At 39.6% G+C, this 24,258-nt stretch overlaps 1 protein-coding gene across 2 annotated transcripts in view; it reads right to left on the bottom strand.

The window, feature by feature from the left end:
* PAPPA2 (pappalysin 2) overlaps positions 1–24,258 on the bottom strand; it is a 400,048-nt gene that overhangs the window by 37,295 nt on the left and 338,495 nt on the right. The window contains exons 19-22 of one of the 2 annotated variants that reach the window (XR_003306912.1): positions 23,735–23,870; positions 21,675–21,784; positions 9,625–9,696; positions 6,745–6,829 (exon numbers count right to left, since the gene is read on the bottom strand). Coding sequence is in view for 1 of the 2 variants with exons in the window: in XM_026448236.1 (XP_026304021.1) it covers positions 9,625–9,696; positions 21,675–21,784; positions 23,735–23,870 (318 nt within the window). In the remaining variant the exon portion in view is untranslated. The remainder of the gene's footprint in view (positions 1–6,744; positions 6,830–9,624; positions 9,697–21,674; positions 21,785–23,734; positions 23,871–24,258) is intronic. The other variant, XM_026448236.1, reaches the window with a different exon arrangement.

Below are 24,258 nucleotides of genomic sequence, written 5' to 3'. Positions count from 1 at the left end.
ATAAAGTTTAACACTTTTAGGATATTCTCACATAGATTTACTTTAACTAGTTCATTCAGTATTTTAAGCCCATTATATTCTCTTCTGTTCTCACTGGGGGATGGTGACTGCTAACTTTTCTCTAAGCAAAATATTCAATTCATGAACATATTTACCACATTAACCTTTATTCTTCTCATTTTAGACTTGAAAACCTCAGTTCTTTTGATTTTTTCCAAAGGTATTATTATTATTAATCTTTTTATATCACTTTTTTGGTCTTCAACGTGTTCTGTATTTTCTAATGCCTGTGGAAGCTAACCCTAGAGAGAAAGTAGAATGAGATCCATGGTGAGATTAATGACAAAACAATGAAATACTCAGGTTTTCTGATAATCTCACTTATAGTTATTTGCATGTGACTTGTTGTTTCAAGACCAGAGCCATGCTGCTGTTTACCCAGGATAAGTCATAATTTAAAAAAAAAATAACTATAATTTTAAAACAATTCACCTTTTTCTGGCTTAGAATAATTTGATTTTACCACTGTTTGTCAGCTAGTCTTACTTCTATCCTTGACCTTTTTGAACTTTATTCTATTCCAAGTGATTTCTTCATTTATTTGAGAACTATTGGAAGATGATTCCTTTTCTCCCAAAATGCAAGCTGGGCACTGCCATATAACTATTTGCCAGTATATGAATTAATCCCTGCCTAGTGTTTCTCAAAGCACAGTTGAGGACCACTTGCACTAGAAGCACCTGCAGTATTTGTTAAAAAAGCAAATTCTTGTACTTCACACCCTACTTGACATACAAGAATTGGGAGGGAGGGGCAGAACCTAAGAATCTGCATTTTAAAAATAAGTACCCCTCACCCCACGTAATTCTTAAGCATATTTTTTACACTATCAGCTGCATCCACTGCCAATGTGAAACATTTAAAGACAAGGTGTGACCAGAGAAAGCCCTGGACGTTCCACTGGCTGGGTCTTCCAATTCAACAGAGAATAATCCAAGATGGTGTCAACTCCTTTAGCTGCCTTCTGAAGGCAGGAGTACATCATTTGGGCTAGAATAACATATCTACTAAACGTAAGAAGTTGCTTCTACTTTATCTTATAGGCCTCACTGATTCTTTCACAGAACACAGCATCAGTATAGGAGAGCATGTTCCTTACAAACATAGGGCCTGTACTTAGAGAAATTTGTTCTAAAACTTTTTCTAGTAGAAAATATCAAACTTGGCCAGGCATGGTGGCTCATGCCTGTAATCTCAGCACTTTGGGAGGCGGAGATGGGTGGTTCACCTGAGGCCAGGAGTTCGAGACCAGACTGGCCAAGATGATGAAACCATGTCTCTACTAAAAATACAAAAATTAGCCAAGCATGTTGGCATGTGCCTGTAGTCCCAGCTGCTCGGTAGGCTGAGGCAGGAGAATTGTTTGAACCCGGGAGGCAGAGGGCAGAGGTTGGAGTGAGCTGAGACCGTCCCACTGCACTCCAGCCTAGGCGACAAAGTGAGGCTCCTTCAAAAAAGAAAAAAAAAAAAAGAAAGAAAGAAAAAGAAAATATCAAACTTGTAGGCATGTAGCTCTTACTGTTCAACTCCTTTTTTTCCTAAAATGGCAAATACTGCTTGGCTTTTTTGACAGCTCCTCATTCTTTCAAGAAAATCAAAATAATTAGGTAGGGGATGTAAAGGGTCTTACTGGTCTTATTAAACAGTCCTTTACCAACTCTCTCTCCAGCCCAGCTCAGCTTCTTGCCCTCTCAACATGTACACACGTGTGTATTGCCTGTCACTGTTCTATGAGAATTAATAGTGGGGAGAAGCATCCTTGTGCTTTGAGTAACAGAAGTGATTCAGCATTACTAATAAATGCAATTTGACTAACCTTTATCACATACTCAATTATGTTTATCAAATATTCATACAGTAGGTACTTGTGAATCCTTTATCATGTCCTGACTCTCATATCCATCCTATCTTAGACTGAGTTTTCTCTTGCAGGCAGGCTAGTCCCATGATAGAAGTAGTAAATCCAAAACCAGGATTGGTCTTGAACTGAAAGTCAAGGAAGGAAGTACTAACAGGTTTCCAAAACCTAATCCATCCAGTGAATAAGAAGTTGAGGCTAATCAAGAAGAAGGCTGTAAATCTGAAAAAAAGACCTATAAGAGAAGGACTTGTGGGTGTAATGAAAACCAAAATCTACTTGGAAGGCAAAACATTCCCAGAAACAAGAGCAAGTTTGTCGTTATTTCTGAAAAATTAGCACAACCATGCTTTACTGAGGTGTGACCTCTCTGAAGTCCTCAAACCACATGTCTCCACAGTTTTCTGAACCTGAATCTTCACAACAATTTTAAGAGATGAATTTTATCTGTTTAATTTAAAAGCTAAGGAAACTTAAATTCAGAAAAGTTAACTGACTTGCCCAAGGAAATAGCTAATCAGAGATGGAGCTATGTGTAAAGCCTTTGCTTCTGCCACCCCATGCCACTTTCACTGTGGTTACAAGGCCTTTTGATTCCACTCATGACAGGGTTTTTATTTTCTGCTTCTTCATCTATCTTGTCCCTACTTTACTTCCATGATGCAACTTCATGGAAAACTGATTCAGTCTTTTCCATTTAAGACTCTCAGAGTCAAAGTTCTGTCTGCAACTTTCCAACTCTGTCTTTAGGGGAATAGAAGTAGGTGTCACTAAAGAATTAGGCGTCTCTCAAAGAGAACACAAAAGTGAACAAAACACACCTCCTGCCATTCAGGAGTTGGTAGACTACAGGAAGAATAGACCTATTGGATAACCTTGAAATATGTGATAGATGAGATGATAGGCATCTACAAAGGTATGCATTGAATTTAGAGACGTGGGCAGCTCAGGCTCAGACAGAGTTATTGGAAATTTTCCCCCAAACATTAAAGGGTCTTGTAAGTTGCATTGGTAGCCCCAAGGATATCAATTAACCATGGATACCTGCAGTATATAATAAAAAGTCATAAAGATATAAACTAGATGTAATTTAATTGCTTCTTCTTTTTTTTTTTTTTTTTTTTTCTAAGAGAGATAGGGTTTTGCTCTGTCACCCAGGCTGGAGTACAATGGCATGATCACAGTTCACCATGACCTAAATTCCTGGACTCAAGTGATCCTCCCACCTCAGCCTCTTGAGTAGCTGGGGACCACAGGTGCATACCACCATAGTCAGCTGGCTAACTTTTCATTTTTTTGTAAAGATGAGGGTCTTGCTATGTTGTTCAGGCTGGGCTCAAACTCCAGGCCTCAAGTGACCCTCCTGCTTTAGCCTCTCAAAGTGCTGGGATTACCGGGGTGAGCCACTGTGCCTGGCCTTGATTCTTTTTTTTTTTTAATGACTGGCAGCAGGCTTTTCAGTGGAAACTTTATTATTATTATTATTATTATTATACTTTAAGTTCTAGGGTATGTGTGCACAACGTGCAGTTTTGTTACATATGTATACATGTACCATGTTGGTGTGCTGCACCCATTAACTCGTCATTTACATTAGGAATATCTCCTAATGCTATCCCTCCTCCCTTTCCTCACCCCATGACAGGCCCCGGTGTGCTTCTTAATATCTTGTTTCAATATGACCATGTCCTCACAAAGTTATATGTATCATTCCTTAGGCAGTATCACTGCTAGTATGTTCTGTTATTTGACAATTCACAAAACACATAAAAATCAGTTATTTCCCCTGATTCTCACAGAAGTTCTAAGAGAAAGTCTGACAGGTACTATGCATAGCTAATGAAGGGTAGAGTCAGAATTTGAACCTAATTCTCTGACATCACTTGGCCTCTGTCCTTCTCTGAAGCTTTCTCTTTTTAAAAAGAAAGGGCCATTTTAACTGGTGTGAGATGGTATCTCATTGTGGTTTTGATTTGCATTTATCTGATGGCGAGTGATGATGAGCATTTTTTTCATGTGTCTGTTGGCTGTATAGAATGTCTTCTTTTGAGAAGTGTCTGTTCATATCCTTTGCCCACTTTTTGATGGGGTTGTTTGTTTTTTTCTTGTAAATTTGATTGAGTTCTTTATAGGTTCTGGATATTAGCCCTTTGTCAGATGAGTAGATTGCAAAAATTTTCTCCCATTCTGTAGGTTGCCTGTAGGGATAGCATTAGGAGATATTCCTAATGTAAATGACGAGTTAATGGGTGCAGCACACCAACATGGCACGTGTATACATATGTAACAAACCTGTACATTGTGCACATGTACCCTAGAACTTAAAGTATAATCATAATAAAAATAAAAAAAAAAAGGGCACAACTCTAACAGCAAAGAGTTGAAGAGAGATTATCAAAAACTGTAATTCAAAATGGAGACTGCTGGGAAGAAAAGGATCAACTTACAAGAAATATATGCTCACAGAGAAAGCAGAGTCAAGAATTAGGTGGATTTTAACCAGCCCATAAGAAGAAGAAACGAATTAGTTCTATGTAAAAGGATACCGTAAGTATAGGATAAGTCTTTATCCCTAGGTACATTCCCTAGAGAACAAAATCTTCTTGGTTTAAGTAGAATCTAGCATTGTGGACTTCAGTAGAATTAATAAATATGGCTTTATGAAAGAGAAAAAAGGAATGATACAAGCAAAGAGAAAAAGAAGGAAGGAAGGAAAGAAGGAAGAGGGAAGGAAGGCAGGCAGGCAGGCAAGAAGGCAGGAAGGAAGGAAGGGAGGGAAAGAATAAGATAATCTATTATCTGATAGTATCACAGTGTTCATGGATGGAGTGAACACTCACTTCAATTATTACCCCAGGAGATGAGGAAAACCATTTTTCCTTTCTTTTCCTCTCTTCCTTTCTCTCTCTATGCTGGGAAGAAAGTATACTTTACTGGACAAGCATTTAACAGGGCTTTTATACAGTTATCATAAAATATTTGCATATCTATAATTTTAAATTTTATCTATAATTTTAAAAGCCATGTGCAAATTAAATTACTCTTTCAATCAATAAATGTTTTTTGAGCCCCAGTTATTTCAAACATTGTGTTGAGTAGCTAAGATATAATAATGGAAAAGACAATATTTTCAGCTTGTAAGTAGTTACAGTGTCTTAAGGCAGACACACAGGAAACCAATACTTTCCCTAAGGTGATAAGTGGTAAAATAGAGACCAGAGTATGATTATATAAGCCATCTGTGGTTGAGGGTGTGTGGTGAGTGGAGTGCCAGTCATTAAATACTCCAAGTAGAAAAAATGCCTGGAAAAATGTGTTGAAAGATCAATAGGAGTTAGTCTACAGCAGTGCCTCAGGGCAGTATTACTGGCATTTGGGGCAGGATAATTCTTTGTTGTGGGCTATCCTGTGCATTGTATGATGTTCAGCAGCATCCCTGTCCTCTACCCATTATATTTCAGAAGCTCCCCCAATTCGCCCAGTCGTGACAACTAAAAATGTCTTCAGACATTTCCCCTAATGTGAGAGAGGTGGTGGGTGCAAAGTCGTCCCTAGCTGAGAATCACTGGCTTAGAGAAATAGGTCACAAGATGAGTCCCAGGAATGGGTTTCAATGTGCATGAAGATACAGGGAGTGAAGTAACATGTGGCAACAACAATACTTCTGTGATGGATAATGAAATAGATAATATTTATAACGCACAATTACGTACAAGACATTAGACTGAGCTCACTGCCTATAATAACTCATTTGTCTTCACTACAACCTTATGAAATAAGCATTACTATGGAAACCCTATTATAAAAACTCTATTAAAACTATGTTGAGGATAATGGGGCACAAGAATCTAATGCAACTTGTCCAGTGTCACCCCACAGGTGGAACAAATATTCAATCCCAGATCAAGCAAACAGACAGTGCAAAGCCCAACCACTTTTTAGAATACTGTGTTGGAAATGGCTTTTTATATCTGGAGTAGAGTGTGCACAAAGAGATTTGAAGAGACAGAAGGTTGAAAGACAAAGGCTCAGTTACGATCTGCAAAGGAGTCTGGTTTAAATGTGAAAATAATGGGGAGTTCCTGAGATACTTTTAGCAGAAGAGACACAATAGAAAGAAACCGGTAATAGCAATAGAGAGAATGAAGGAAATTGATGGGCACAGGGCTGGGGGAAGGGAGAGCAATTAGAAAATTCCCACAAAAGATGAGAAATGTTGAGGTCCCAACCAGTGTGGGCAACTGTAGGAATGAGTACAGCTACGCATATAATGATCTGGTGACCAGCTGACCTGATGACTGATTGGACACAATCAATGTGTGAATTCGTGAATTATGGTACTCAGTGGGTCTCTATGGGAGTGACCTGTTTCCCTTTTCTTTTCCTTTCCTTTCCTTTCCTTTTTCACATCCTCAGAGTTTACAACTAATTATACTGGGGCTACACCAGCAGCAATGCCCCTGCTTTCTGCTTTACTCATTCAGTAAACATTCACGAAGTGGCTAATAGCTCACAACAAATGACACCACTAAGAATCTCTTATGGGCCAGGCATGACACTAAATGCTTTGTGTATGCTATCATATGTATCCCTCATAACAACTCCTTAAAACAGCTTTGTTGCCCCACTTCCCAGTACAGAGGCTCACACTACTCAGCTGACCCAGGATTGGAATCTAGAATTGTTTGACTTCAAAACTTTTCCATTAAGCAAGTTGCCATTCCTTGCCCATATGCAGTTTATGAAAAAAAACAGAAGATCCAAGGAGTATTCAGGTCACAAAGGCCAAATGCAAGCAACAACTACAAAAATAGAATTGAACGTACAAACAATTTTGGATTGCAGATATGTAGCATACATGTGTTCTTGCTGGGACAATGGAAACATAAGCGGCAAGAATTGGCTTATGACCTAACATAAGAAGATAGAATTATTTAGATAAGAGTTTTTAAAGAAAGTCTCAGTGGCACCTCAGAAAACATAAGCAGCACAGAATAGTGGATAATTGAAAGCAAATCCTTATGCCAAGAGAATATGATACAAACAAAGGTGAAGGGCAATATGGGCTGAGGATACTGAGCTGGTGGATTTACTGCCTTGGGCTTATTGGGAGAAATAATGAATGAGGCACCCCACCTTTACAAGGCTAAATATCAAAAGGAGGCCTCTTAGAATGATATTCAGTACTGGGAAGCAAAAAAAAAAAAAAAAAAAAAAAAAAAAGAAAAAAGAAAACCCTTTTAGATATTGGGTAACAAAGTACCTGATTTGAGCTCAGATTTCTGTGCTACACTTTTAAAAACTTCCTCTCTCCTACCTGGCCCGCTTTGCTTTATCTTGCCTCCGGTCTGTTTTCCCTCCATCTGTCCCTGACACTCTTCTGTTCTCCCTAATATATTTTGCTGACTTTTTCCAGTAAAGAATTAAGTGTCTGCCAATTTGCCCCTAGAGCATGCCAGTTTTAGCCTCTCTTGTCCTTTCTTTTTCATTTTCACCCCGCCTCTTTGCATTTCTTATTACTTATTTCTTCAGAGTTGTTTCTCCTTCTCCTCTCCTGTCCAGTTCCCCTTCCTTTCCTAAGGGATTGATTCACCTGTATCGTTGCATCTTCCTTCCACCCTCAAAGTGGCTAAATAAAGTTGGCTACAATTATTGCTGCACAACAAACTCTCGTTTGGGGTGGTGGTTCTCAAGTATTAGCAAGTCGTAGAATCATTTGCAAGCTTGTTAAAACAGTCTGCTGGGCCCCACTCCCAGTTTCTGATCGAGTAGGTGTTTGGGGGTCTGAGAATGTGCATTTCCAGTAGGTTCCCAGGTGATGCTGAGAACCACTGGAGCAGGGGAACCAACAGCTATTGCCTGGTAGCAGTCAGGCAGAGGAGACATCAGCCCAGCAGTCAGGCAGAGGAGACTTGGAGCTTTTGTTCCTTGTCATATCAACAAAGGGACTGACGACAGCCTAGGAAGCTCTGGATAAGTGACCCCGCTGATGTGCTGGGGTGCAGGGAGGAGGGGAGAACAAATGGGAAAAGGTCTGTATTATAACCTTCCGGGAAACACGGAAGCCAGCTCCAAGCCCTGTCATCCACTATCCCACTTGAGATCATGCATAGAAGCAGCAGAAGGGAATTCTCAGGATCCCTTTGATCTGTTCCCAGCTCCCCAGTCTTCTGTCTGTTTATCTCCCTCCTTCTCTGGCCTCCTCTCTTCCCTCCTTCTTACCCCCTGCCCAGTGGATGATTCAGTCCTCCTCTCTCCCGCCTCCCCACCCCGCTGCCATCTGTTTTTCTAATGATGGCAGAAGATGAGCTGTTTTGTTGGCCCACACCATAACAAAGCACACTCCATGCTAGCATTTTTCCTGATGCGCTCGCAGAGTGCTGTTTTATTGGTATCATTTCCCCACCCAGTTTTCCCTTTTCTCTCAAACCCCACCCTTTCCCCCTCTCCAGTCTCATGTGGATCCTGGATTCCCAGAATTAGATCAAGAAACACAGAGATACAGAAGAATGAACTTAACATGCATGTGGTTGGGTGTGCATCAGGGAAGAAGCTGGAAATCAGGGCAGTTAAAGGGGTCTCTCTGCAGCACCTGCAGGAGCCAGAATTACCCAAGCATTGCTGCTAAGTGGCTTATTTCCTTACAGTGTGAAATGTGGATGACAAAACCTGTTGTGACTGAGACGAGAATGCTTGTACTTGTCACTGGCTACTCTTAGGGTGGGAGGGCTTAAATGGTGTGTGTGTGTGTGTGTGTGTGTGTGTGTGTGTGTGTATGTAAGCATCTCCTTCCCCTATGACAGAATTTCTGGGTCATCGTTTCTTAGAAATAATCTGCCCTATTCCTGACTTTTAAAATTAACTTCAGTTAATCTAGCTAAAGAAATCACAGCAGCCTACGTCCCAGCACTGATTGGGGAATCTACTATGTGAAGAAGTGGACAAGATTTCTTGAGGTGGTAAAGGTTTAGTTTGGTTAATGAACAGTAGATAACAGGTCTACCTAAGAGATTGCAAACATAGATGCCTGCATGACCCAGGCAGTTATTTTAAACAAGGGGCACCCACCAGGTAAGCAGCCATAGGGAGAGTAAAAGGTGTGCTAACTGGAGAGAGTTGCCCCTCTGGGGTTGCAGCTGCTACTCAGATCCAGCTAATTGTCATCATGGTTGCCAGCTAGTCTTATTTTTCAAGAGACAAATCTTTGTGCAGAGTTTTAAATATTTATTTTTATTTGGGATGTGTGCGTATGTGTGTAATGCTATATATGCACATATGAATTTTATGTAAAAATCCTGATTTTTAAACATTGGCAACCAAAAAGAAAATTGTTTTTAGACACTGTGCTGGCCAAACAAACCTGTCAGTGGGCCATCAGTCTCCAAAACCCTGAGTGAATTAAGCTCAAACAAGGCCCAGTTACAGAATCCCAAAACCATAAATAATTCTGACTTGCTTTTTAAGTTAGCTTTTATTAAGTCATTTAAAGAGGATCTCCAAAGATTTTGCTAAAACAAAACAAAACAAAAATCAGAGCTCCTAATTTCTGTAAATTTAAGATTGTGGAACCAACTTAATTTAAGAAATTAAACAAAGGGCAGAGGAATAGGAGAGGGACTGGATCCTAAATTAGAAGGACTCAAGCTCCATAAATTAAATCCACCTGAGTTCTCTAGTCTGAATTGGGGAAGGGGAGGCCATCTTACCTCACATGACTGGATGCAGTGGACTAAGACGGGGTCTGGGTGCCATTGACGCCTGCCAGTGCACACAATGCTCTAAGGGGAAAGATGGGAAAAAACAGAAAACAAAATTAAAGACATTCATTCTGTGTGAGAAGGGGCAAACCCTGAGCTCACCACAGGAGTCCAACTCCATTCCTCAAGAAGCTAGTTTCTAATTGTGTCCCATAAAGTGGACTGGGGCTATCTAGCCTTTCCCGCGCACACTGCCCACCCTGACAGATGTCGTTCAGGCAGAAAGTCTTGGTGGAGGAGATTTCTGGAAACTTTTCATCCTCTTTCCCAAAATACCTAAATTTTCAGAGTGGTGTAGTGTGGTTTAAAAAAGCAACCTCAATATTATAATGATTTTCATCTGGTTTCAGGCATAATATTAGTTCCACTTATTTTGAAATTTTAAATAATGTTACAAGAAATTGTAGGATGGTTGTGTTGATCACACACCACGGGCTTTTAAAGGTTGACAAATAAAGTTTTACGAAAGAGTCTTCAACTAAAGTGGACCTCAGAAATGCTAGATTATAAGACGTGAGTGCCTACACCAAGACTGGAGGTGAAATTGCACCCTGCAATTCTTGGTATCATCATGCAGCCTGCCCTGTAGGAAACTGGACAGAACACATACACAGGACACACAGGGCTAGTGTGAAATCACTGCTACTCAAAATGACACCAACATCAAGCTGGTGGGAGCACAGTTAGGTTCATCTTGAGATGCTGGTGGCTGCCTCATTCCTGATGGCCATTTCCAGATGCATATTTAAACAAATAGTCATCTACTTTTTGTTAAATAATAATTTAACAAAACATTTTCACAAAACTTTTTCTTTTTCTTTTTATATTTTAAAATTCTCAAAGAATATGCTTTTCTAAGGAAAAAAGAAAGTCCCATAGCAGGTTTCAAAGAGAAAAGAAGGTTCTCTCTGTAGCCTGCTACCAACCCACCCTTCTGCAGACCTGCATATTCACATTTTAATCAGTCCAACTGAAATTCCATGCATTCAGAAGGAAAAGAATACATGGCAACATAGGAGCTTTACATGAGATAGCACCTACAGGAATTCTAGAATGCTAACAATGTGTAATCATTAGACTGGAGACATTCACATATGCTAATAGCAGGTCTATAAATATATACCTCATAGTCAGGTAGGAGAATGGGGATCTGCAATATTTTTCTGGAGTCATATTGCTAAAAGCTAAAATTCCTCCTTCACAGCTTCTCTAGAGGGAAAATAAATAGTATATATCCTTATAAAGTTTGATATTCAAAACTTCATATTGCAATATATTATTAGAAAGTGACTTGGCTTAAGTCATTATTGTACCAAAAAAAAAAAAAAAAAAAAGGATTATCAAAACAAATACATAAGGTAAACCCAAAAGGGGTGTTCAGCCTACTGAAAAAGTGAGTTATTCTCCTGCACTTACAGCTATTTATGCAGAACCATTTGCATATCAACAGTAATTCTGTTAACTAGAAATAATTCTTGTTTATGCTTTAAAGCAGGTTCCACTGGAGCTCTACTGAGCAGTGGTCACACATTTTGTTATTTAAAACATCGATAGTTTGTAGTAGTTTGGGGTCCCAGATAGTAACAATGGCAAAATATAATTTGTCCTTTGAAAGGTAAATACATGAGAACTTTATTCCTTCTCATAGAGGGTATTCACTATGGACCCCCATTTCTCCACCCTAATCAGTCAGTGATTCAATTCAGACCAAATGCATAAATACCTCACTCACTCACTATGGGTCAGATTGTCCAGTGAGCAAGGGATCTGCAAATCCATAAACCTAGTTAAGGCCCTTAAAGAGTTCTAAACCTTTTTTTTTTTTGAGACAGTCTCGCTCTGTCGCCCAGGCTGGAGTGCAGTGGCCGGATCTCAGCTCACTGCAAGCTCCGCCTCCCGGGTTTACGCCATTCTCCTGCCTCAGCCTCCCGAGTAGCTGGGACTACAGGCGCCCGCCACCTCGCCCGGCTAGTTAAATTTTGTATTCTTTTAGTAGAGACGAGGGTTCACCGTGTTAGCCAGGATAGTCTCGATCTCCTGACCTCGTGATCCGCCCGTCTTGGCCTCCCAAAGTGCTGGGATTACAGGCTTGAGCCACCGCGCCCGGCCAAGAGTTCAAAAGCTTTAATCAGATCCATGTTGATGAATATTTTGGTTATTTCCAGTCTTTTGTTATAACAAACAAAGCTTATATATAAATCATGTACAAGTGTATCTGAAGAATAAATTCGTAACAGTAGAGTTGACAATACCCACCTTATAGATTTTTAATGATGTAAAATTCAGTTTTGAGACTAATTTATACTGACAATTCTCCTTAACTGCTAAAGAAATTACACGAGTTGGTGGTACCTGTGTCATATCCCTTCCTAGATTGCAAAATCCTTTAGAATAGGGACTATCTAGCATTCCTACTTCTTATCTCAGTGATTTATAGAAAGATGAAATTTTATAAGCATTTGCCAGCCACTAATTATGGTATTGTGTGTCTAGCCTTCTCCTATGAAAATCAGGTATCTCATAAAGATGTTCCCTATTTATAAATACATGTATATGCCATTAATTAAACAAGTACTTAGTGATTATAATTGGAGGGAAATTTCAAATGTTTTTCAAGACTCAATTCTATGGGAGCATTTGAGGTGCAAGAGGGCTGCGAAACAGGAAGAAAAGCAAAGCAGTGAGATGGACAGGGAAGGGCTGACTCCTGGTGAGAGGTGAAATGATTTTATTTTCTTTTATTATTTATTTATTTATAACTTTTTTTTTTTTAGAGACAGTCTCACTCAGTCACCCAGGTTGGAGTTCAGTGGCACAATCATGCTCGCTACAGCCTCAGTCTCCTGGGCTCAAGTGATTCTCCTGTGTCAACCTCCTGACTAGCTGAAACTACAGGCATGTATCACCATGTCAGCCTAATTTTAAAAAGTTTTTAATTTATAGAGACAGGGTCTTACTATGTTGCCCAGGCTGGTCTAAAATTCTTGGCCTCAAGCAATCTTCCTACCTTGCCCTTCCAAAGTGTTGGGATTACAGACATGAGCCACCATGTCCGGCTGGTTTTCTTATTTTCTGAAACACTTTTGAAAAATTACAATCATATACATTACATTTGAAAGCTATAATGATAAAAAAAACTTTATATCCTCTGCCTAACTTTATCAAAAATTTTTAAGATTTTCCAGAATATAAGTCACTATAGATTCAATTAATGTCTCCCGTGTATGTCCCTCCAACATTATTATACTTCCTATTGGTAACAACTATTCTGAATTTGTTACTGTACAAACGCAAATCTATGCATTACTATGTTATTGAAACTATTGCCATTATGCTATTAACAAGCAACTTTTTGCATGATGGAATTCCAGTATCTAAATGCCAAAGATTTGTTTTGAAATTTCCAACATAAAAAAAGTTTGAGAGAATTTAGTTTACAAATTTCCTCCTGATTGGACCATTTGAAAGTTTCTAAAAAGCAAGGGGAAAAGAAAGGAAGAAAAGAAAATAGAGGGAAGAAGGGAGAGGGAAGGAAGGAAGAAAGGAAGGAGGGAGGGAGGAAGGACGTGGGAGAGAGAGAGGGGGAGAAAGAGAAAGAGGGAGAAAGAAAGAAAGCAAGAGAAGAGAGAGGGAGAAAGAAAGAAGGAAGGAAGGAAGGAAGGAAGGAAAGAAAGAAGAAAAAGAAAGAGAAAGAAAGGAAGGAAGGAAGGAAGAGAAAAGAAAGAAAATAAAGAAAGAAAGAGAGAAAGAAAGAAAGAAAGAAAGAAAAAGAAAGAAAGAAGAAAGGTTACTAGGATGGTCATAAGTCACCATGAAGGCTGTTGCCTGGTAAATGTCTTGTTAAAGGTCACAAAACTCAAGAATAGCCAACAATAAAGGCTAACAGAAAATTGCTCAATTATTTTTTAATGGGAGTAGTTATTTGACAGAATGGGCTGCTACTCACATCAGGGCACAAAGTTCTGCCAATGTCCACATTTGTGATAATTTCCTTATTGCTACATGTATGTGCTCCTGAGTAAAACATCCGTTACATGTTTATTTAGACCATAGCACACTACCCTGCAACTTGCTTTTCCGTTCCTCTTCCCCTTTCCTCCAAGATGCTCTTGTCTACTCTCCTCTAGTGATGGGACACTTGATGCCTAGAGGGAATGACTCCACGCTTAAAAATGATGAAAAAGAAGACCTTTCCATGACTCATGTCTGAGTCTCCAATGATCTGCAGCCAGTGTCACTGGAGCTGTTACACACAATTGTACCCATTAAGAGGACACTTTGGGGGCGGGGCTAAGCATTAAGAGCCAGAAGGAAGAGTGAGGTCATTTGGTTGGAAACTGTGGCTTTTGCCAGCGTATTATCTTCTTGTTTTCTTCCTCCTTCTCTCTTCTCTTTAAAACAGTCATTTTTATTTAAAGGACTATTTATGTTTGGGGAACAATTTGGGAAAACAAAGTTAGAAATTATAAGATTTGATATAACTGGAGAATTCTGTTGAAAAGCTGGGAATTTGAGAGAGATTTCATATAGTGTTAAAGGCTCTTTGTAAACCTATTTCATGCAGCCACAGGAAAATCTCACTTATTTGGACCTCACTAATTCATAATTATGGTACTCCAGAAAAAAAGTGCTGTTTAGTCTGTGGAAAAAGGAATTTATGAAGCAAAATAATAGGGGAAATGAGATGTCATGATGAATGTCTTTGTACTTCAGAAGGAAACAGTTTCAAATGGCATTTAGAAAATAGCATTTACATTTACATGCAAACAATTGCCAGAATGTGTAAAAAAAATTATCCATGAAATCAGTTTCCTGAAGGACCACTACTTTGTAAGTTAAAACATTATTTTTTCCTATTTTAAAGTCACCAGATACAACAAAACACTCTCTTGACACAATGGTTAAGGATAATCATAAAAATTCAACTTAACATAGGCTTTTTGGGAAAATAAAAAGGTTTTCTTTGAGAAACGATTCCCTGGCAGTCATTCTTTTCTGTGGGCCCTTTGATTTCCCGCAGCCACCACCTCCTGAGTAAAAGATGAAATGAATCCCGCACTGAGGAGATACCGGGGGCGAAGGAGAAACTATCATTTCCACCCTCAGCAGTGGTACAGTTTACTGGGGAATTGGGATTAGCATGGCAGAAAGAAGAAAAAGAATAAGAATCTAGGAAAAAAAGGGATGAGAAAATAAAAAAGTGCCTCTAGTGAAAGTCTGAGGGAGCTTCTCCCACTTGCTGGGTGCAGGTGCCTTGGACATCAGGAGTGTCTGTGCTGCTGCAGGTGCAGGGGCATTGGGTGGAGGCCTTTGATCTGGTCACATGAGGACATGCGCAATGGGCATCAGCATTGACTATTTGGCTGCCCCCCTGCCTGTCCCAACTGCCAGATCCCACCGCTCAGTCACCTTGGCTGACAGGCATGGATTGGTCTGGCATCCTTCCTTTCTGTCAGTATACTTCTTACCCCACTAGAAGGGTCTAGATCCCCACCAGGAAGAAAATGAGAAGATAATATGCTGGCAAAAACCAGTTTCCAACCAAATGACCTCACTCTTCCCTCTGGCTCTTAATGCTCAGCCCTGCCCCCAAAGTGTCCTCTTGATGGGTACAATTGTGTGTAACAGCTCCAGTGACACTGGTGAAGGTGAAGAAGGAAGGCACCGTTGCAATGACAAGGGTCTAGAAAGTCCATCTGAAAATTTCAAACCCTTACCTATTATCTCTCACATCCAGCATGCCCTCGAAACAGCTAAAAGTACTGTATTTTCATCCTTCCTCTCTTCTCAGTCTCACAGTAAAAAGCTTTTAGAAATTGCTTCTGTTGTCAGAGGTGTTCCAATAGGAAACACTGAATAGCCATTAGTTCCTTTCTCAGCTCAGTTTATAAAAGAGACAAAAAAAGACAAATGACCCCAGACATTATTGTATATACACACACATGCACACACATACACACACACAAACTATAGAAACCTATTTTTATTTATTTTGCATGGAGATAGCTAGTGATATCTTTTCAGGGATGGAGGATATTTCCAGGGGGAAAGATTTGTACTAAGTGAACTGAAATCTCATTTTTATTTAATTAAGAAGTTTGTGCTAGAAACTGTGCAAGACATTTCACATGTGTTATTTTAAATTTAATAGCAACCATGCAAGCTAGATATTATCCTCACCCTTGTAGATGAGCAGAGAGAGGCTCCAAGGAGTAAGTGACATTATATTTGAACCCAGGAGGACCTCATTCTTCCTTTTATGTCAGTTGCTACTTCGAGACGTTTTTCATCAAAACCCTAGATTACCTAAGACCTCAGAAATTCTTCCTTTAATAAAAAATATATTATTCTGTAAGTCAGGCATCATTTGCAGGAATACAAAGCAGAATCCCCGGAGCAAGGCAAATAAACTCTGTAGGCATCTAAAACTATACTTGATCGTTCTTTAAAAACAAACACAATTGTTTTCACAAGAAAAAAAATAGTATTATAAAGAAATATCGCTTTTAATCTTTTTTTTTCTTAGGTTTCATGTTGGGGGAAGTATGGAAATGAGGGGCTTTTCATGGTTGAGAGGAATAACTGATTCTCTATCTGATAGGCAAGTTAACTCAAACATATACTGGGGGAAAAAAAGACTACAGCAAACAGGGTGAGGCAGGGAGTACTGCATTAAACTGGGAGTCAGCAAAGTTGGTGGCATTTATTTTTCTATTTCTTGCCAGCTGTGCAATATTGAACAGGTCATCCAACAACAGCTAATGTGTCTGTAAAATAAAGATAATACAATCTTCCTTTCCTGGCTTATTGGTTTGTGATGAGACTCAAATATATACGTGTGTGTATGTGTGTGTGTGTGTGTGTAATATATCACATATATATTTTTTCACACATATATGTTTTGAAGACAATAAAGTGTTATCCAAATGTAAGGTATCATTTTTTATTACAAAGAATGAAGTCATTGGAAGCAGACTAGAGAAAATAATGCAATTTAATCCATTACTCTGTACTCCTGCCAGATACAAAGGCATTTGAAATAATGGCAGATAGCAGGAATTTTCATGAAATAAGCAAGCATCATTTACTAAACAAATGAGCCATGCTTCAGAGAGGTGTGCTTGTATTTATAATATTTATCTTGTCAGTATTTTATTTTGTAATAGTAGGGTTTCTTGAAGCATTTCAGTGGAATTACCTAAGGTGCTTGTTAAAGATGCTCATTCCAAGGCATCTCCAGTCTTTCTGAAGGCTGGAATCCTGGAATCCTGCTGTTCTTTTTATATACCGCCCAAGCGATTCTTAAGAACACAAACATTTAAGATTAAGTACAACATGGAACAACTCCCAAGATAAGTCAATTTGACTTACAAGGATTTTACTCGACATGGAGTTTCATTTAACGAATTGCCTTGGTTTATGAGGCATTTCTTCTTATTTATGAGGACAAGGTTAGATTTCCCACCCTGGGTGAGTTGCTGAGTGCCACAGAACCATAGCCATCATGAGATCATCTGTGGCTGGTGTATAATCTCATCCTAGAGGCCCCGAGGTACATAAGGGCAATCATCTCATCATCATTTCCACTGCATCCAGTGACTTCTTTTTTCTTGTTTTACTTTTACTATAAAATTGCAATTTCCAAAACACAGAGCATCTCTTGCAAGCTTTGTTCGTAAGCAATATTCTTTAACATAGTAAATGTGAAAGAGCAGAGAGAGCACAGGTAACAGCTTGCTTTGCTACTCTGTGATAATTAATGTTCACCATTGGTTAACTACTTGGTTTTCTTTTGGCATAAAGGGTACTTATTTGGAGTTCAAGAAAACATTAAAATGTTAATTATGTTTTCAACTTCTGAAATTCTGATTGCTGGGAATTTTTCTAGAAACAAATAATCCTTCTAAGGTAAGGACAAGACTCATTTCGCAAGTTACCTCAGCTCTTCCCTTACATTTTGGAAGCAGCTAATTTAATGATTTCACTTTGTTTTCACATGGAAATGTGACACAAGCCTCAAGAGTTCCAGAAAAGCAATTGCATCCCTATCAATACTGTGAACTGTGACAAGCCGTATAGTTTAGTTATACACCCAAATTATAAAGAGCAGGGCAGAATCTCATACAGATGAGAAGAGGCAGGCAAACTGAGGGGAAGCAACCTGCCTCAAATAGAAATGGCAACTGATCAAGAAAACTTGCTATGCATCAAGTAAGCTAAGGTCTATTCATACGGTTCTCATCTGATACTCACATTAATCTACTGAGATCAGTGTTATTTCCACTTACACATGAGGAAATGGAGGTACTGACTAGTAAATTGCCTAAGGTTATGCAGTTGGTGAATAAAAGAGCTCACGAGTTAAAAATTCAGCTTTTAGAAAATATATTTTTTTAATTGCAGGGTCTTCAGTGTTTCTCTGCTAACATCCTCAAAATCAAGTCTGGTCAACCTATGTCAAAAACCAAGAATTTACTGACTAAATCGTAGTCATGATAAATGCAATGATAGAAATGATCATGTTTGATATACTGACTTAAGGACGATGTTCCGCATATTTTTTCCTGAGGTGGTCAACTTAGAATTGACAAGGATATGTCAATAAGAAGCTGCTGAAATGCATCCAGACTGAGAAAAAAATATGCATTTACTTCTGAAGTAGAAGATGGTGCTACCTGCATGTTCTCACTTATAAGTGGGAGCTGAACAATCAGAACATATTGATACAGGGAGGAAATTAACACACACTAGGGCCTGTCGGGGGGCCAGAGGGAGGGAGAGTATCAGGACAAATAGCTAATGCACGTGAGGCTTAATATGTAGGTGGTAGGTTGATTGATAGGTGCAGCAAACCATCATGGCACACATTTACCCATGTAACAAACCTGCACATCCTGCATCTGTATCCCGGTACTGAAAATTAAATTAAATTAAAAAGAAAAAAAGAAAATGGTGCTACAGCAGTTTCTTTGCTCATTTAACCAATGTTTCTAAGAAACCTACAAAGTGCCAGGCACTGAAAAAGGCATCAGGAATATAAACAAGAACAAAATGCTATGGAATAGAAGTAAATAAACAATAATGATTTCCCCAAAAGGATAGCTGAAAAAAGGGAGGCTTTAATCGAATAGAGAAAATTGTTTTCCAGTTTAGAGTCAAGTCACTGTAATTGGTATCCCTGCTGTTTTCATGAAGACAAATGGACTGTCATTTTCTAGAATGTTCCATTAGAAACACAGAGGTGAAAGAAACCCTGCTGACTGGAAGGCTTGCACTCGGGCCTCACAGACCCTGCATCTTTGACTGTTCCCAAAGACGCCTTGTGGGGCGGATGGTGAAGCAAATGAAGAAGGATCGATTTCAGTTTATGCCCAAGAGAAAGAAAATGCTCATGCATGCCCAAGGCTTTCTCCCTTTGCCTGCTTATAGAGAAAGAGAAGTGTTTCATCATAGCACACTGAGTTTATGGGGCTGAAAGAAAGGGTCTAGACCATCTGGCACATCATGAAACATGAGGCAGAAACTCTTTCTCCAGGGCACTGTAATTCCAGCTACTGTAGTTTAGCTAAATCTTAACAACAGAATGGAGAGTAAAAGTGAAAGTCTGGAAAGGCCAGGGGATGGGAGAACCTGTGGAGGTGTTTTTCTGGCCCTCTCCTTCATACTTCAATGCAGTCTTCACACTGTCCTCAGCACTGAGGTGCACTCCACCTCCACTCAGAGTTCTCATGAGGCTTGACATCCTAGGAAGGGCAGGCAATGCCTGGTGGGATCTTGCCTGCCTGCTTCTCCTGACCTCATTCTTTTACCACCATCTTTCCTCTCCCTCAGTACCACACATACCCTAGTTTCAGCCAGATGGAACATTTACTATTTCTTACCCTCTTGAGTGCTCCTCTTGATCACAGTTTAAGACCCAGAGGAAAAGCTTTTTGGTCAGTTTCCATTGATCCTTCCCCAACTCCACCAGGCTCCTGAGCAGAAGACTTGGTTGCTTCCTCTCAGGTGTTCCCATAACACCTCTACTACGTTCAAACCTTTTCCCCTGTGACATCATCATAGATATCTGCTTTCATGGCCAAATTGTAAGTCCTTAAACAGAGGGACTATTATTTTTCACCTCCACATCCCAGCACTCAGCATAGCTCATGGCACATAATAACCGCAGTAAATGTTTGTTGAATGAATGACTAACTGAATTAATAGGATTGTGTTATTCTCCATTCCTCACCCAAATCACACTTAGAGTACGTTTTTTCCTAAACCTCCTGCTTTGGTACAAATCCATGCCCATAATAAAGCACAATTAACCTGTGAGGAAAAAGCAGAGACCTGAGGATAATGTTTGAATGAAATGTGGCATATCTCTAGAGTCCTCTTTTGCTCATCCAATGAGAACAGACTTGCAAGAATTTTGTTAAACAGTCTAATAATTAAGTAACCAAGCTCTTAGGCTTTCTGATGTCCCCCACCCTCCTCTATCCTAAGAAGAAACAATTAGTTTACAACACGATTTTCTCTATTTAGCTCCTGCATAGCCTTTTCTTTCTCTTTTTCATTCACTCATTTCACAAATATTTATTGAGCACGTATCAAATACTAGGCACTGTTTTAGGATCTAGGGATATAATAATGAATAAAACAGACAATAATCTATCAATGAGCTTTTTATTTTAATGGCAGAAAAAGATAATAGATAAGTAAGTAAAATATGTAATATTCTTGGTAATGATAAATCCTAAGAAGGAAAAATAAAAGGAAAGGAGACAGAAAATGTCAGGGGAGTTAAAATGTTAGATATTAATAGAATAACCAAAGAGGGCCTTCCTGAAATTTGACTAAAAATCTGTAAGACGGAAAGGAGCAAACCATGCAGATATTCTGGAGAAGAACATCCTGGGCTGAAGGAAGCAAAAGCGCAAAGGTGCTGAGGTGAGGGTGTGGCTGGCATGTTTAGGAAACAGCCAAGAAGCCACCAAGGCAAGATTAGGGGGAGCCAAGGAAAGCACGAGGAAGATGGAGTCGGAAAGGGAAAGGCGGCCACAGGAGGAAAGGAAGCTCCAGAGCTGAGAATCCTGATTTCAGAAGAATCAAATGTGCAGATGTAGACATCAATGCAAGTTTTGACAGGAGGGCTGGCTAATGTGGCCACGCCCCAGGAGTCAAAGTGTTTCAGAAACAAGGAGAGGGGTGCCATAAGGGTCAGAAGATGACAGCCGCATTGAGGGAAGTGAGTGGTTCATTCTGTTGACATTGGATTCAAATGTGAGTCATTTTACAGGGGAGGGAGGAAAAATGGTTTACAAATGGCAGTGAAGAGAGAGGATGATGCCTATCCCTCTTGCAGGCCCAGGGTTAGGAGGTGCATGAGGGAGAAAGCAGCAAGGAATGAGTCTTGCGGGGGAGGCAGAGTCCTCAGTGGAGAGCCAGATTTCAGATAGAAAAGGAAGCAAATGGAAAGAAAGCCCAGAGAAGAGGCTGTGGATGTCATGGATTTTGCTGATGACTGACTTTGAATAACAGATGGCCCAGGAAAAGGATTTCAGGTTTAGAAAGGGTGGGAGATGGATAAAGGAAAGGCAATTTTCTTCTTACTCAGTTCCTTTAGGCACTCCCCTGCTTGCAGTTTTATTTTCATCTTTTCTAATCCATTCTTTTCTTTCCATTCTTCTTTCATCTTTATACATTTCTTTGACTTATCCTAACCTGTCCCATCCTATTTTTCATTAGTAGTAATTTTCCTTGCTGTTCCTTATGTCTCTAAGATTTCTTTCCATCTTATACTTCAAAGTTTCCTTTAGATGTGGGCTATCTTTTTTTTTTTTCAAGCTTCCCTCTTTTTGCTTTTCAATGTTTAACTTTTCTTTCTAGGAATAATCCACGTGGTTGTTTGCTTTGTGGATGCTTTGAAAGTCTCTGAAATTACTCCAAAAAACAATGTTCTAAATGTTACTCAGCAGACTCACGTCTTTGGCACATAACGATGTCCGTTTCCTCACCTGAACTTTGACAGGTTCCATCCAGTGCTCCAGAGTGTCAGCAGTGATGTTCTCAGGCAGCATCACGGGGTCACTGGGCGGGATTACACACAATGGGGAACACACTGCACCTGAAAGAACAGAAGTTTACAGCAGAGACTTGAACTTCCCAGATCTCGTTCTTTTTCTTTCAGGAATCAATAGCTTTGAGTTTTTAAAGAACAATTGATTTCATTATGGGTCACCATATTATGATGTTGTAGGCAAGGCTGATAGTCATCTGTGTTCCCGTAAGGGTGCTTTCACACTAATTGGTAAAGAGACTCTCCCCCAACCTAACTCCACTTGCCCCAAGTGTCCCCTCCTCTGTCTTATCCAGGATAACACCTCCTCTGGAATGTCTGAATTTCTATACGATCTAGTAACGGAAAGATTGACTCCAGGCCCAGCTAGCCTCCAAGATCCCCTCCAGGACTCTAGCTAGACAAAGTCTATCCTGATTGGCTCATACCTTTTAAGTATATCTAATATCATTCCTGTTTACATGGTCTCCTGGAAGCTTATAATTGCAACAACTACTACCTAAGAACTTGACATGCTGGTAATGGTGGTGGTGGATGGCAGGAAATGACCCAGAAATTATAAAATTACTCCAGATACTATTCTCTCCGTTGCTGCACTAAAGATAATTGCATTGGCAGCCAACAAACCTATTTGATTAAAGGAGGAAGCAGTGAAGAATCAGAAGCAGAGACTTTGGGTATGTATTGGTCTCTTGCAGAAAAATCTTGCTATATTTCCTTCCACACAGAGTCCAAATATCTCCTAAAATTATATTAAGAGAAAATACACTCTCTAGGTTCTCTATTTTCTCATCTATAGATTTGATGATTTCCAAGTTTCTTTTTAGTCCTTACTCTCTATGTTTCTATGTTTTCAGTGACTTTTAAAACAATCAAAAGAACTACATCCCTCTTAAGGACTCTAGATACGTGAGTATATGATATTTTAATGCAGAAATTGGATGCTTGGAGGATGAGAATCTGTTTGTGAAACACCACCCAAGAGGCACATCTGAATTCCCTGATACTCTATGCCTGACCACAAGACATCACTGTGCAAAGAGCATCTTGAAGACGGCAATGAGCTTACTAATTAATGCAAATTATACTCATTGGCATTGGTTAGAATGTCTGATAAAATTACTCCTTGCTAATGCAGTTCAGAATTTAGGAGTAATCTTACAAGGTTTCGCATCAGCTACAACTCTTTCCTATGATATTTAGGGCCACCCAAGGTGAAGTTAACATCACTATAAATCAGTTCTGGCCACAAAGACGTTTAATTGTAATTGCTTGAATAAGAAGTTGTCCATGGCTCTGGAACCTAGTCCTCTGCAGAGAAAGAATGGTTGAAGAATGATGCATGAAAGAGGAATCTCAAATCATCCCTTTCAGTAATTCTCCACTCCAGTAACAACCACAGAGAATGAAGAAGAATAGAAGAGCCCAGCAGACACATGCTATGTGGCTACACAGTCCCACCTTTCATCTTGGAGCTACAAACCATACCACAAATCCATCTGGTCTAGGCCCCTCAGAGTTGCCATAAATCTCATTTTTACTAAAGCAGCTAAAAGTCAACTTGCAATTTCAATCCACTCTTTAGGGAGAACAGTGTCTCTGCTTCGAGATTCAGCTGGGCAGCCTGGGTGCAGTGGCTCATGCTTGTAATCCCAGAACTTTGGGAGGCTAAGGTGGGCAGATCACCTGAGGTCAGGAGTTTGAGACCAGCCTGGCCAACATGGTGAAGTCCCATCTCTACTAAAAACACAAAAATTAGTCAGGCGTGGTGGCAGGCGCATGTAGTCCCAGTTACTTGGGAGGCTGAGGCAGGAGAATTGCTTGAACCCAGAAAGCGGAGGTTGCAGTGAGCTGAGATTGTGCCACTGCATTCCAGCCTGGGTGACAGAGCAAGATTCCATCTCAAAATAAATAAATAAATAAAATTTAAAAAATTTCAGCTGTGCTCAACAAAAGAATGACATGGAAATTGACTTTAAGATTCACTCATATCCTTACCAATCCCATATCCTTGTTCACATTTGTACTCCACGGAATTCAGCTCTGAGGGGGGTGGTGGGCATTCTCCTTGCAGATTCTCACACAACTTAAACTCCTGGGTCCACAGTCCCTCTTTAGTGCAGAGGATGGGAAGCTAGAATATGAAAAGTAAACATCTTAATTATTGTTTTGTTAACTTTATTGAGAGTTGAAAACAAGTGGTCTGATTAAGTCGTAGTATTCTCCAGTTCTAGAACCTGGACCAAAAGATGCTATTGAAACAACATGTTGTTACTGGTCAAAAAAAAAAAAAAGCCAAAAATCTCTTTGTTTTTTCCAGGCAGAGGAGTCACAATGACAATTTTTTTCCATTAATGAAATGTATTAACAATGTATTTTCCTTTATATATAGGAATACAATCAGCTATCAACCAAAGCTCATGAATTCAGAGCTATTTATGGAATTGTTTCCCAGATGGTGTTATTTTGCACTGATTCATCCCTACTAGCACACAAATGCTGCTTGTGGCAAATGTCAGATT

Source organism: Piliocolobus tephrosceles, chromosome 1, assembly GCF_002776525.5.
Source record: "Piliocolobus tephrosceles isolate RC106 chromosome 1, ASM277652v3, whole genome shotgun sequence".
NCBI lineage: Eukaryota > Metazoa > Chordata > Mammalia > Primates > Cercopithecidae > Piliocolobus > Piliocolobus tephrosceles.
This window is presented reverse-complemented; position numbering and strand designations above follow the sequence as displayed.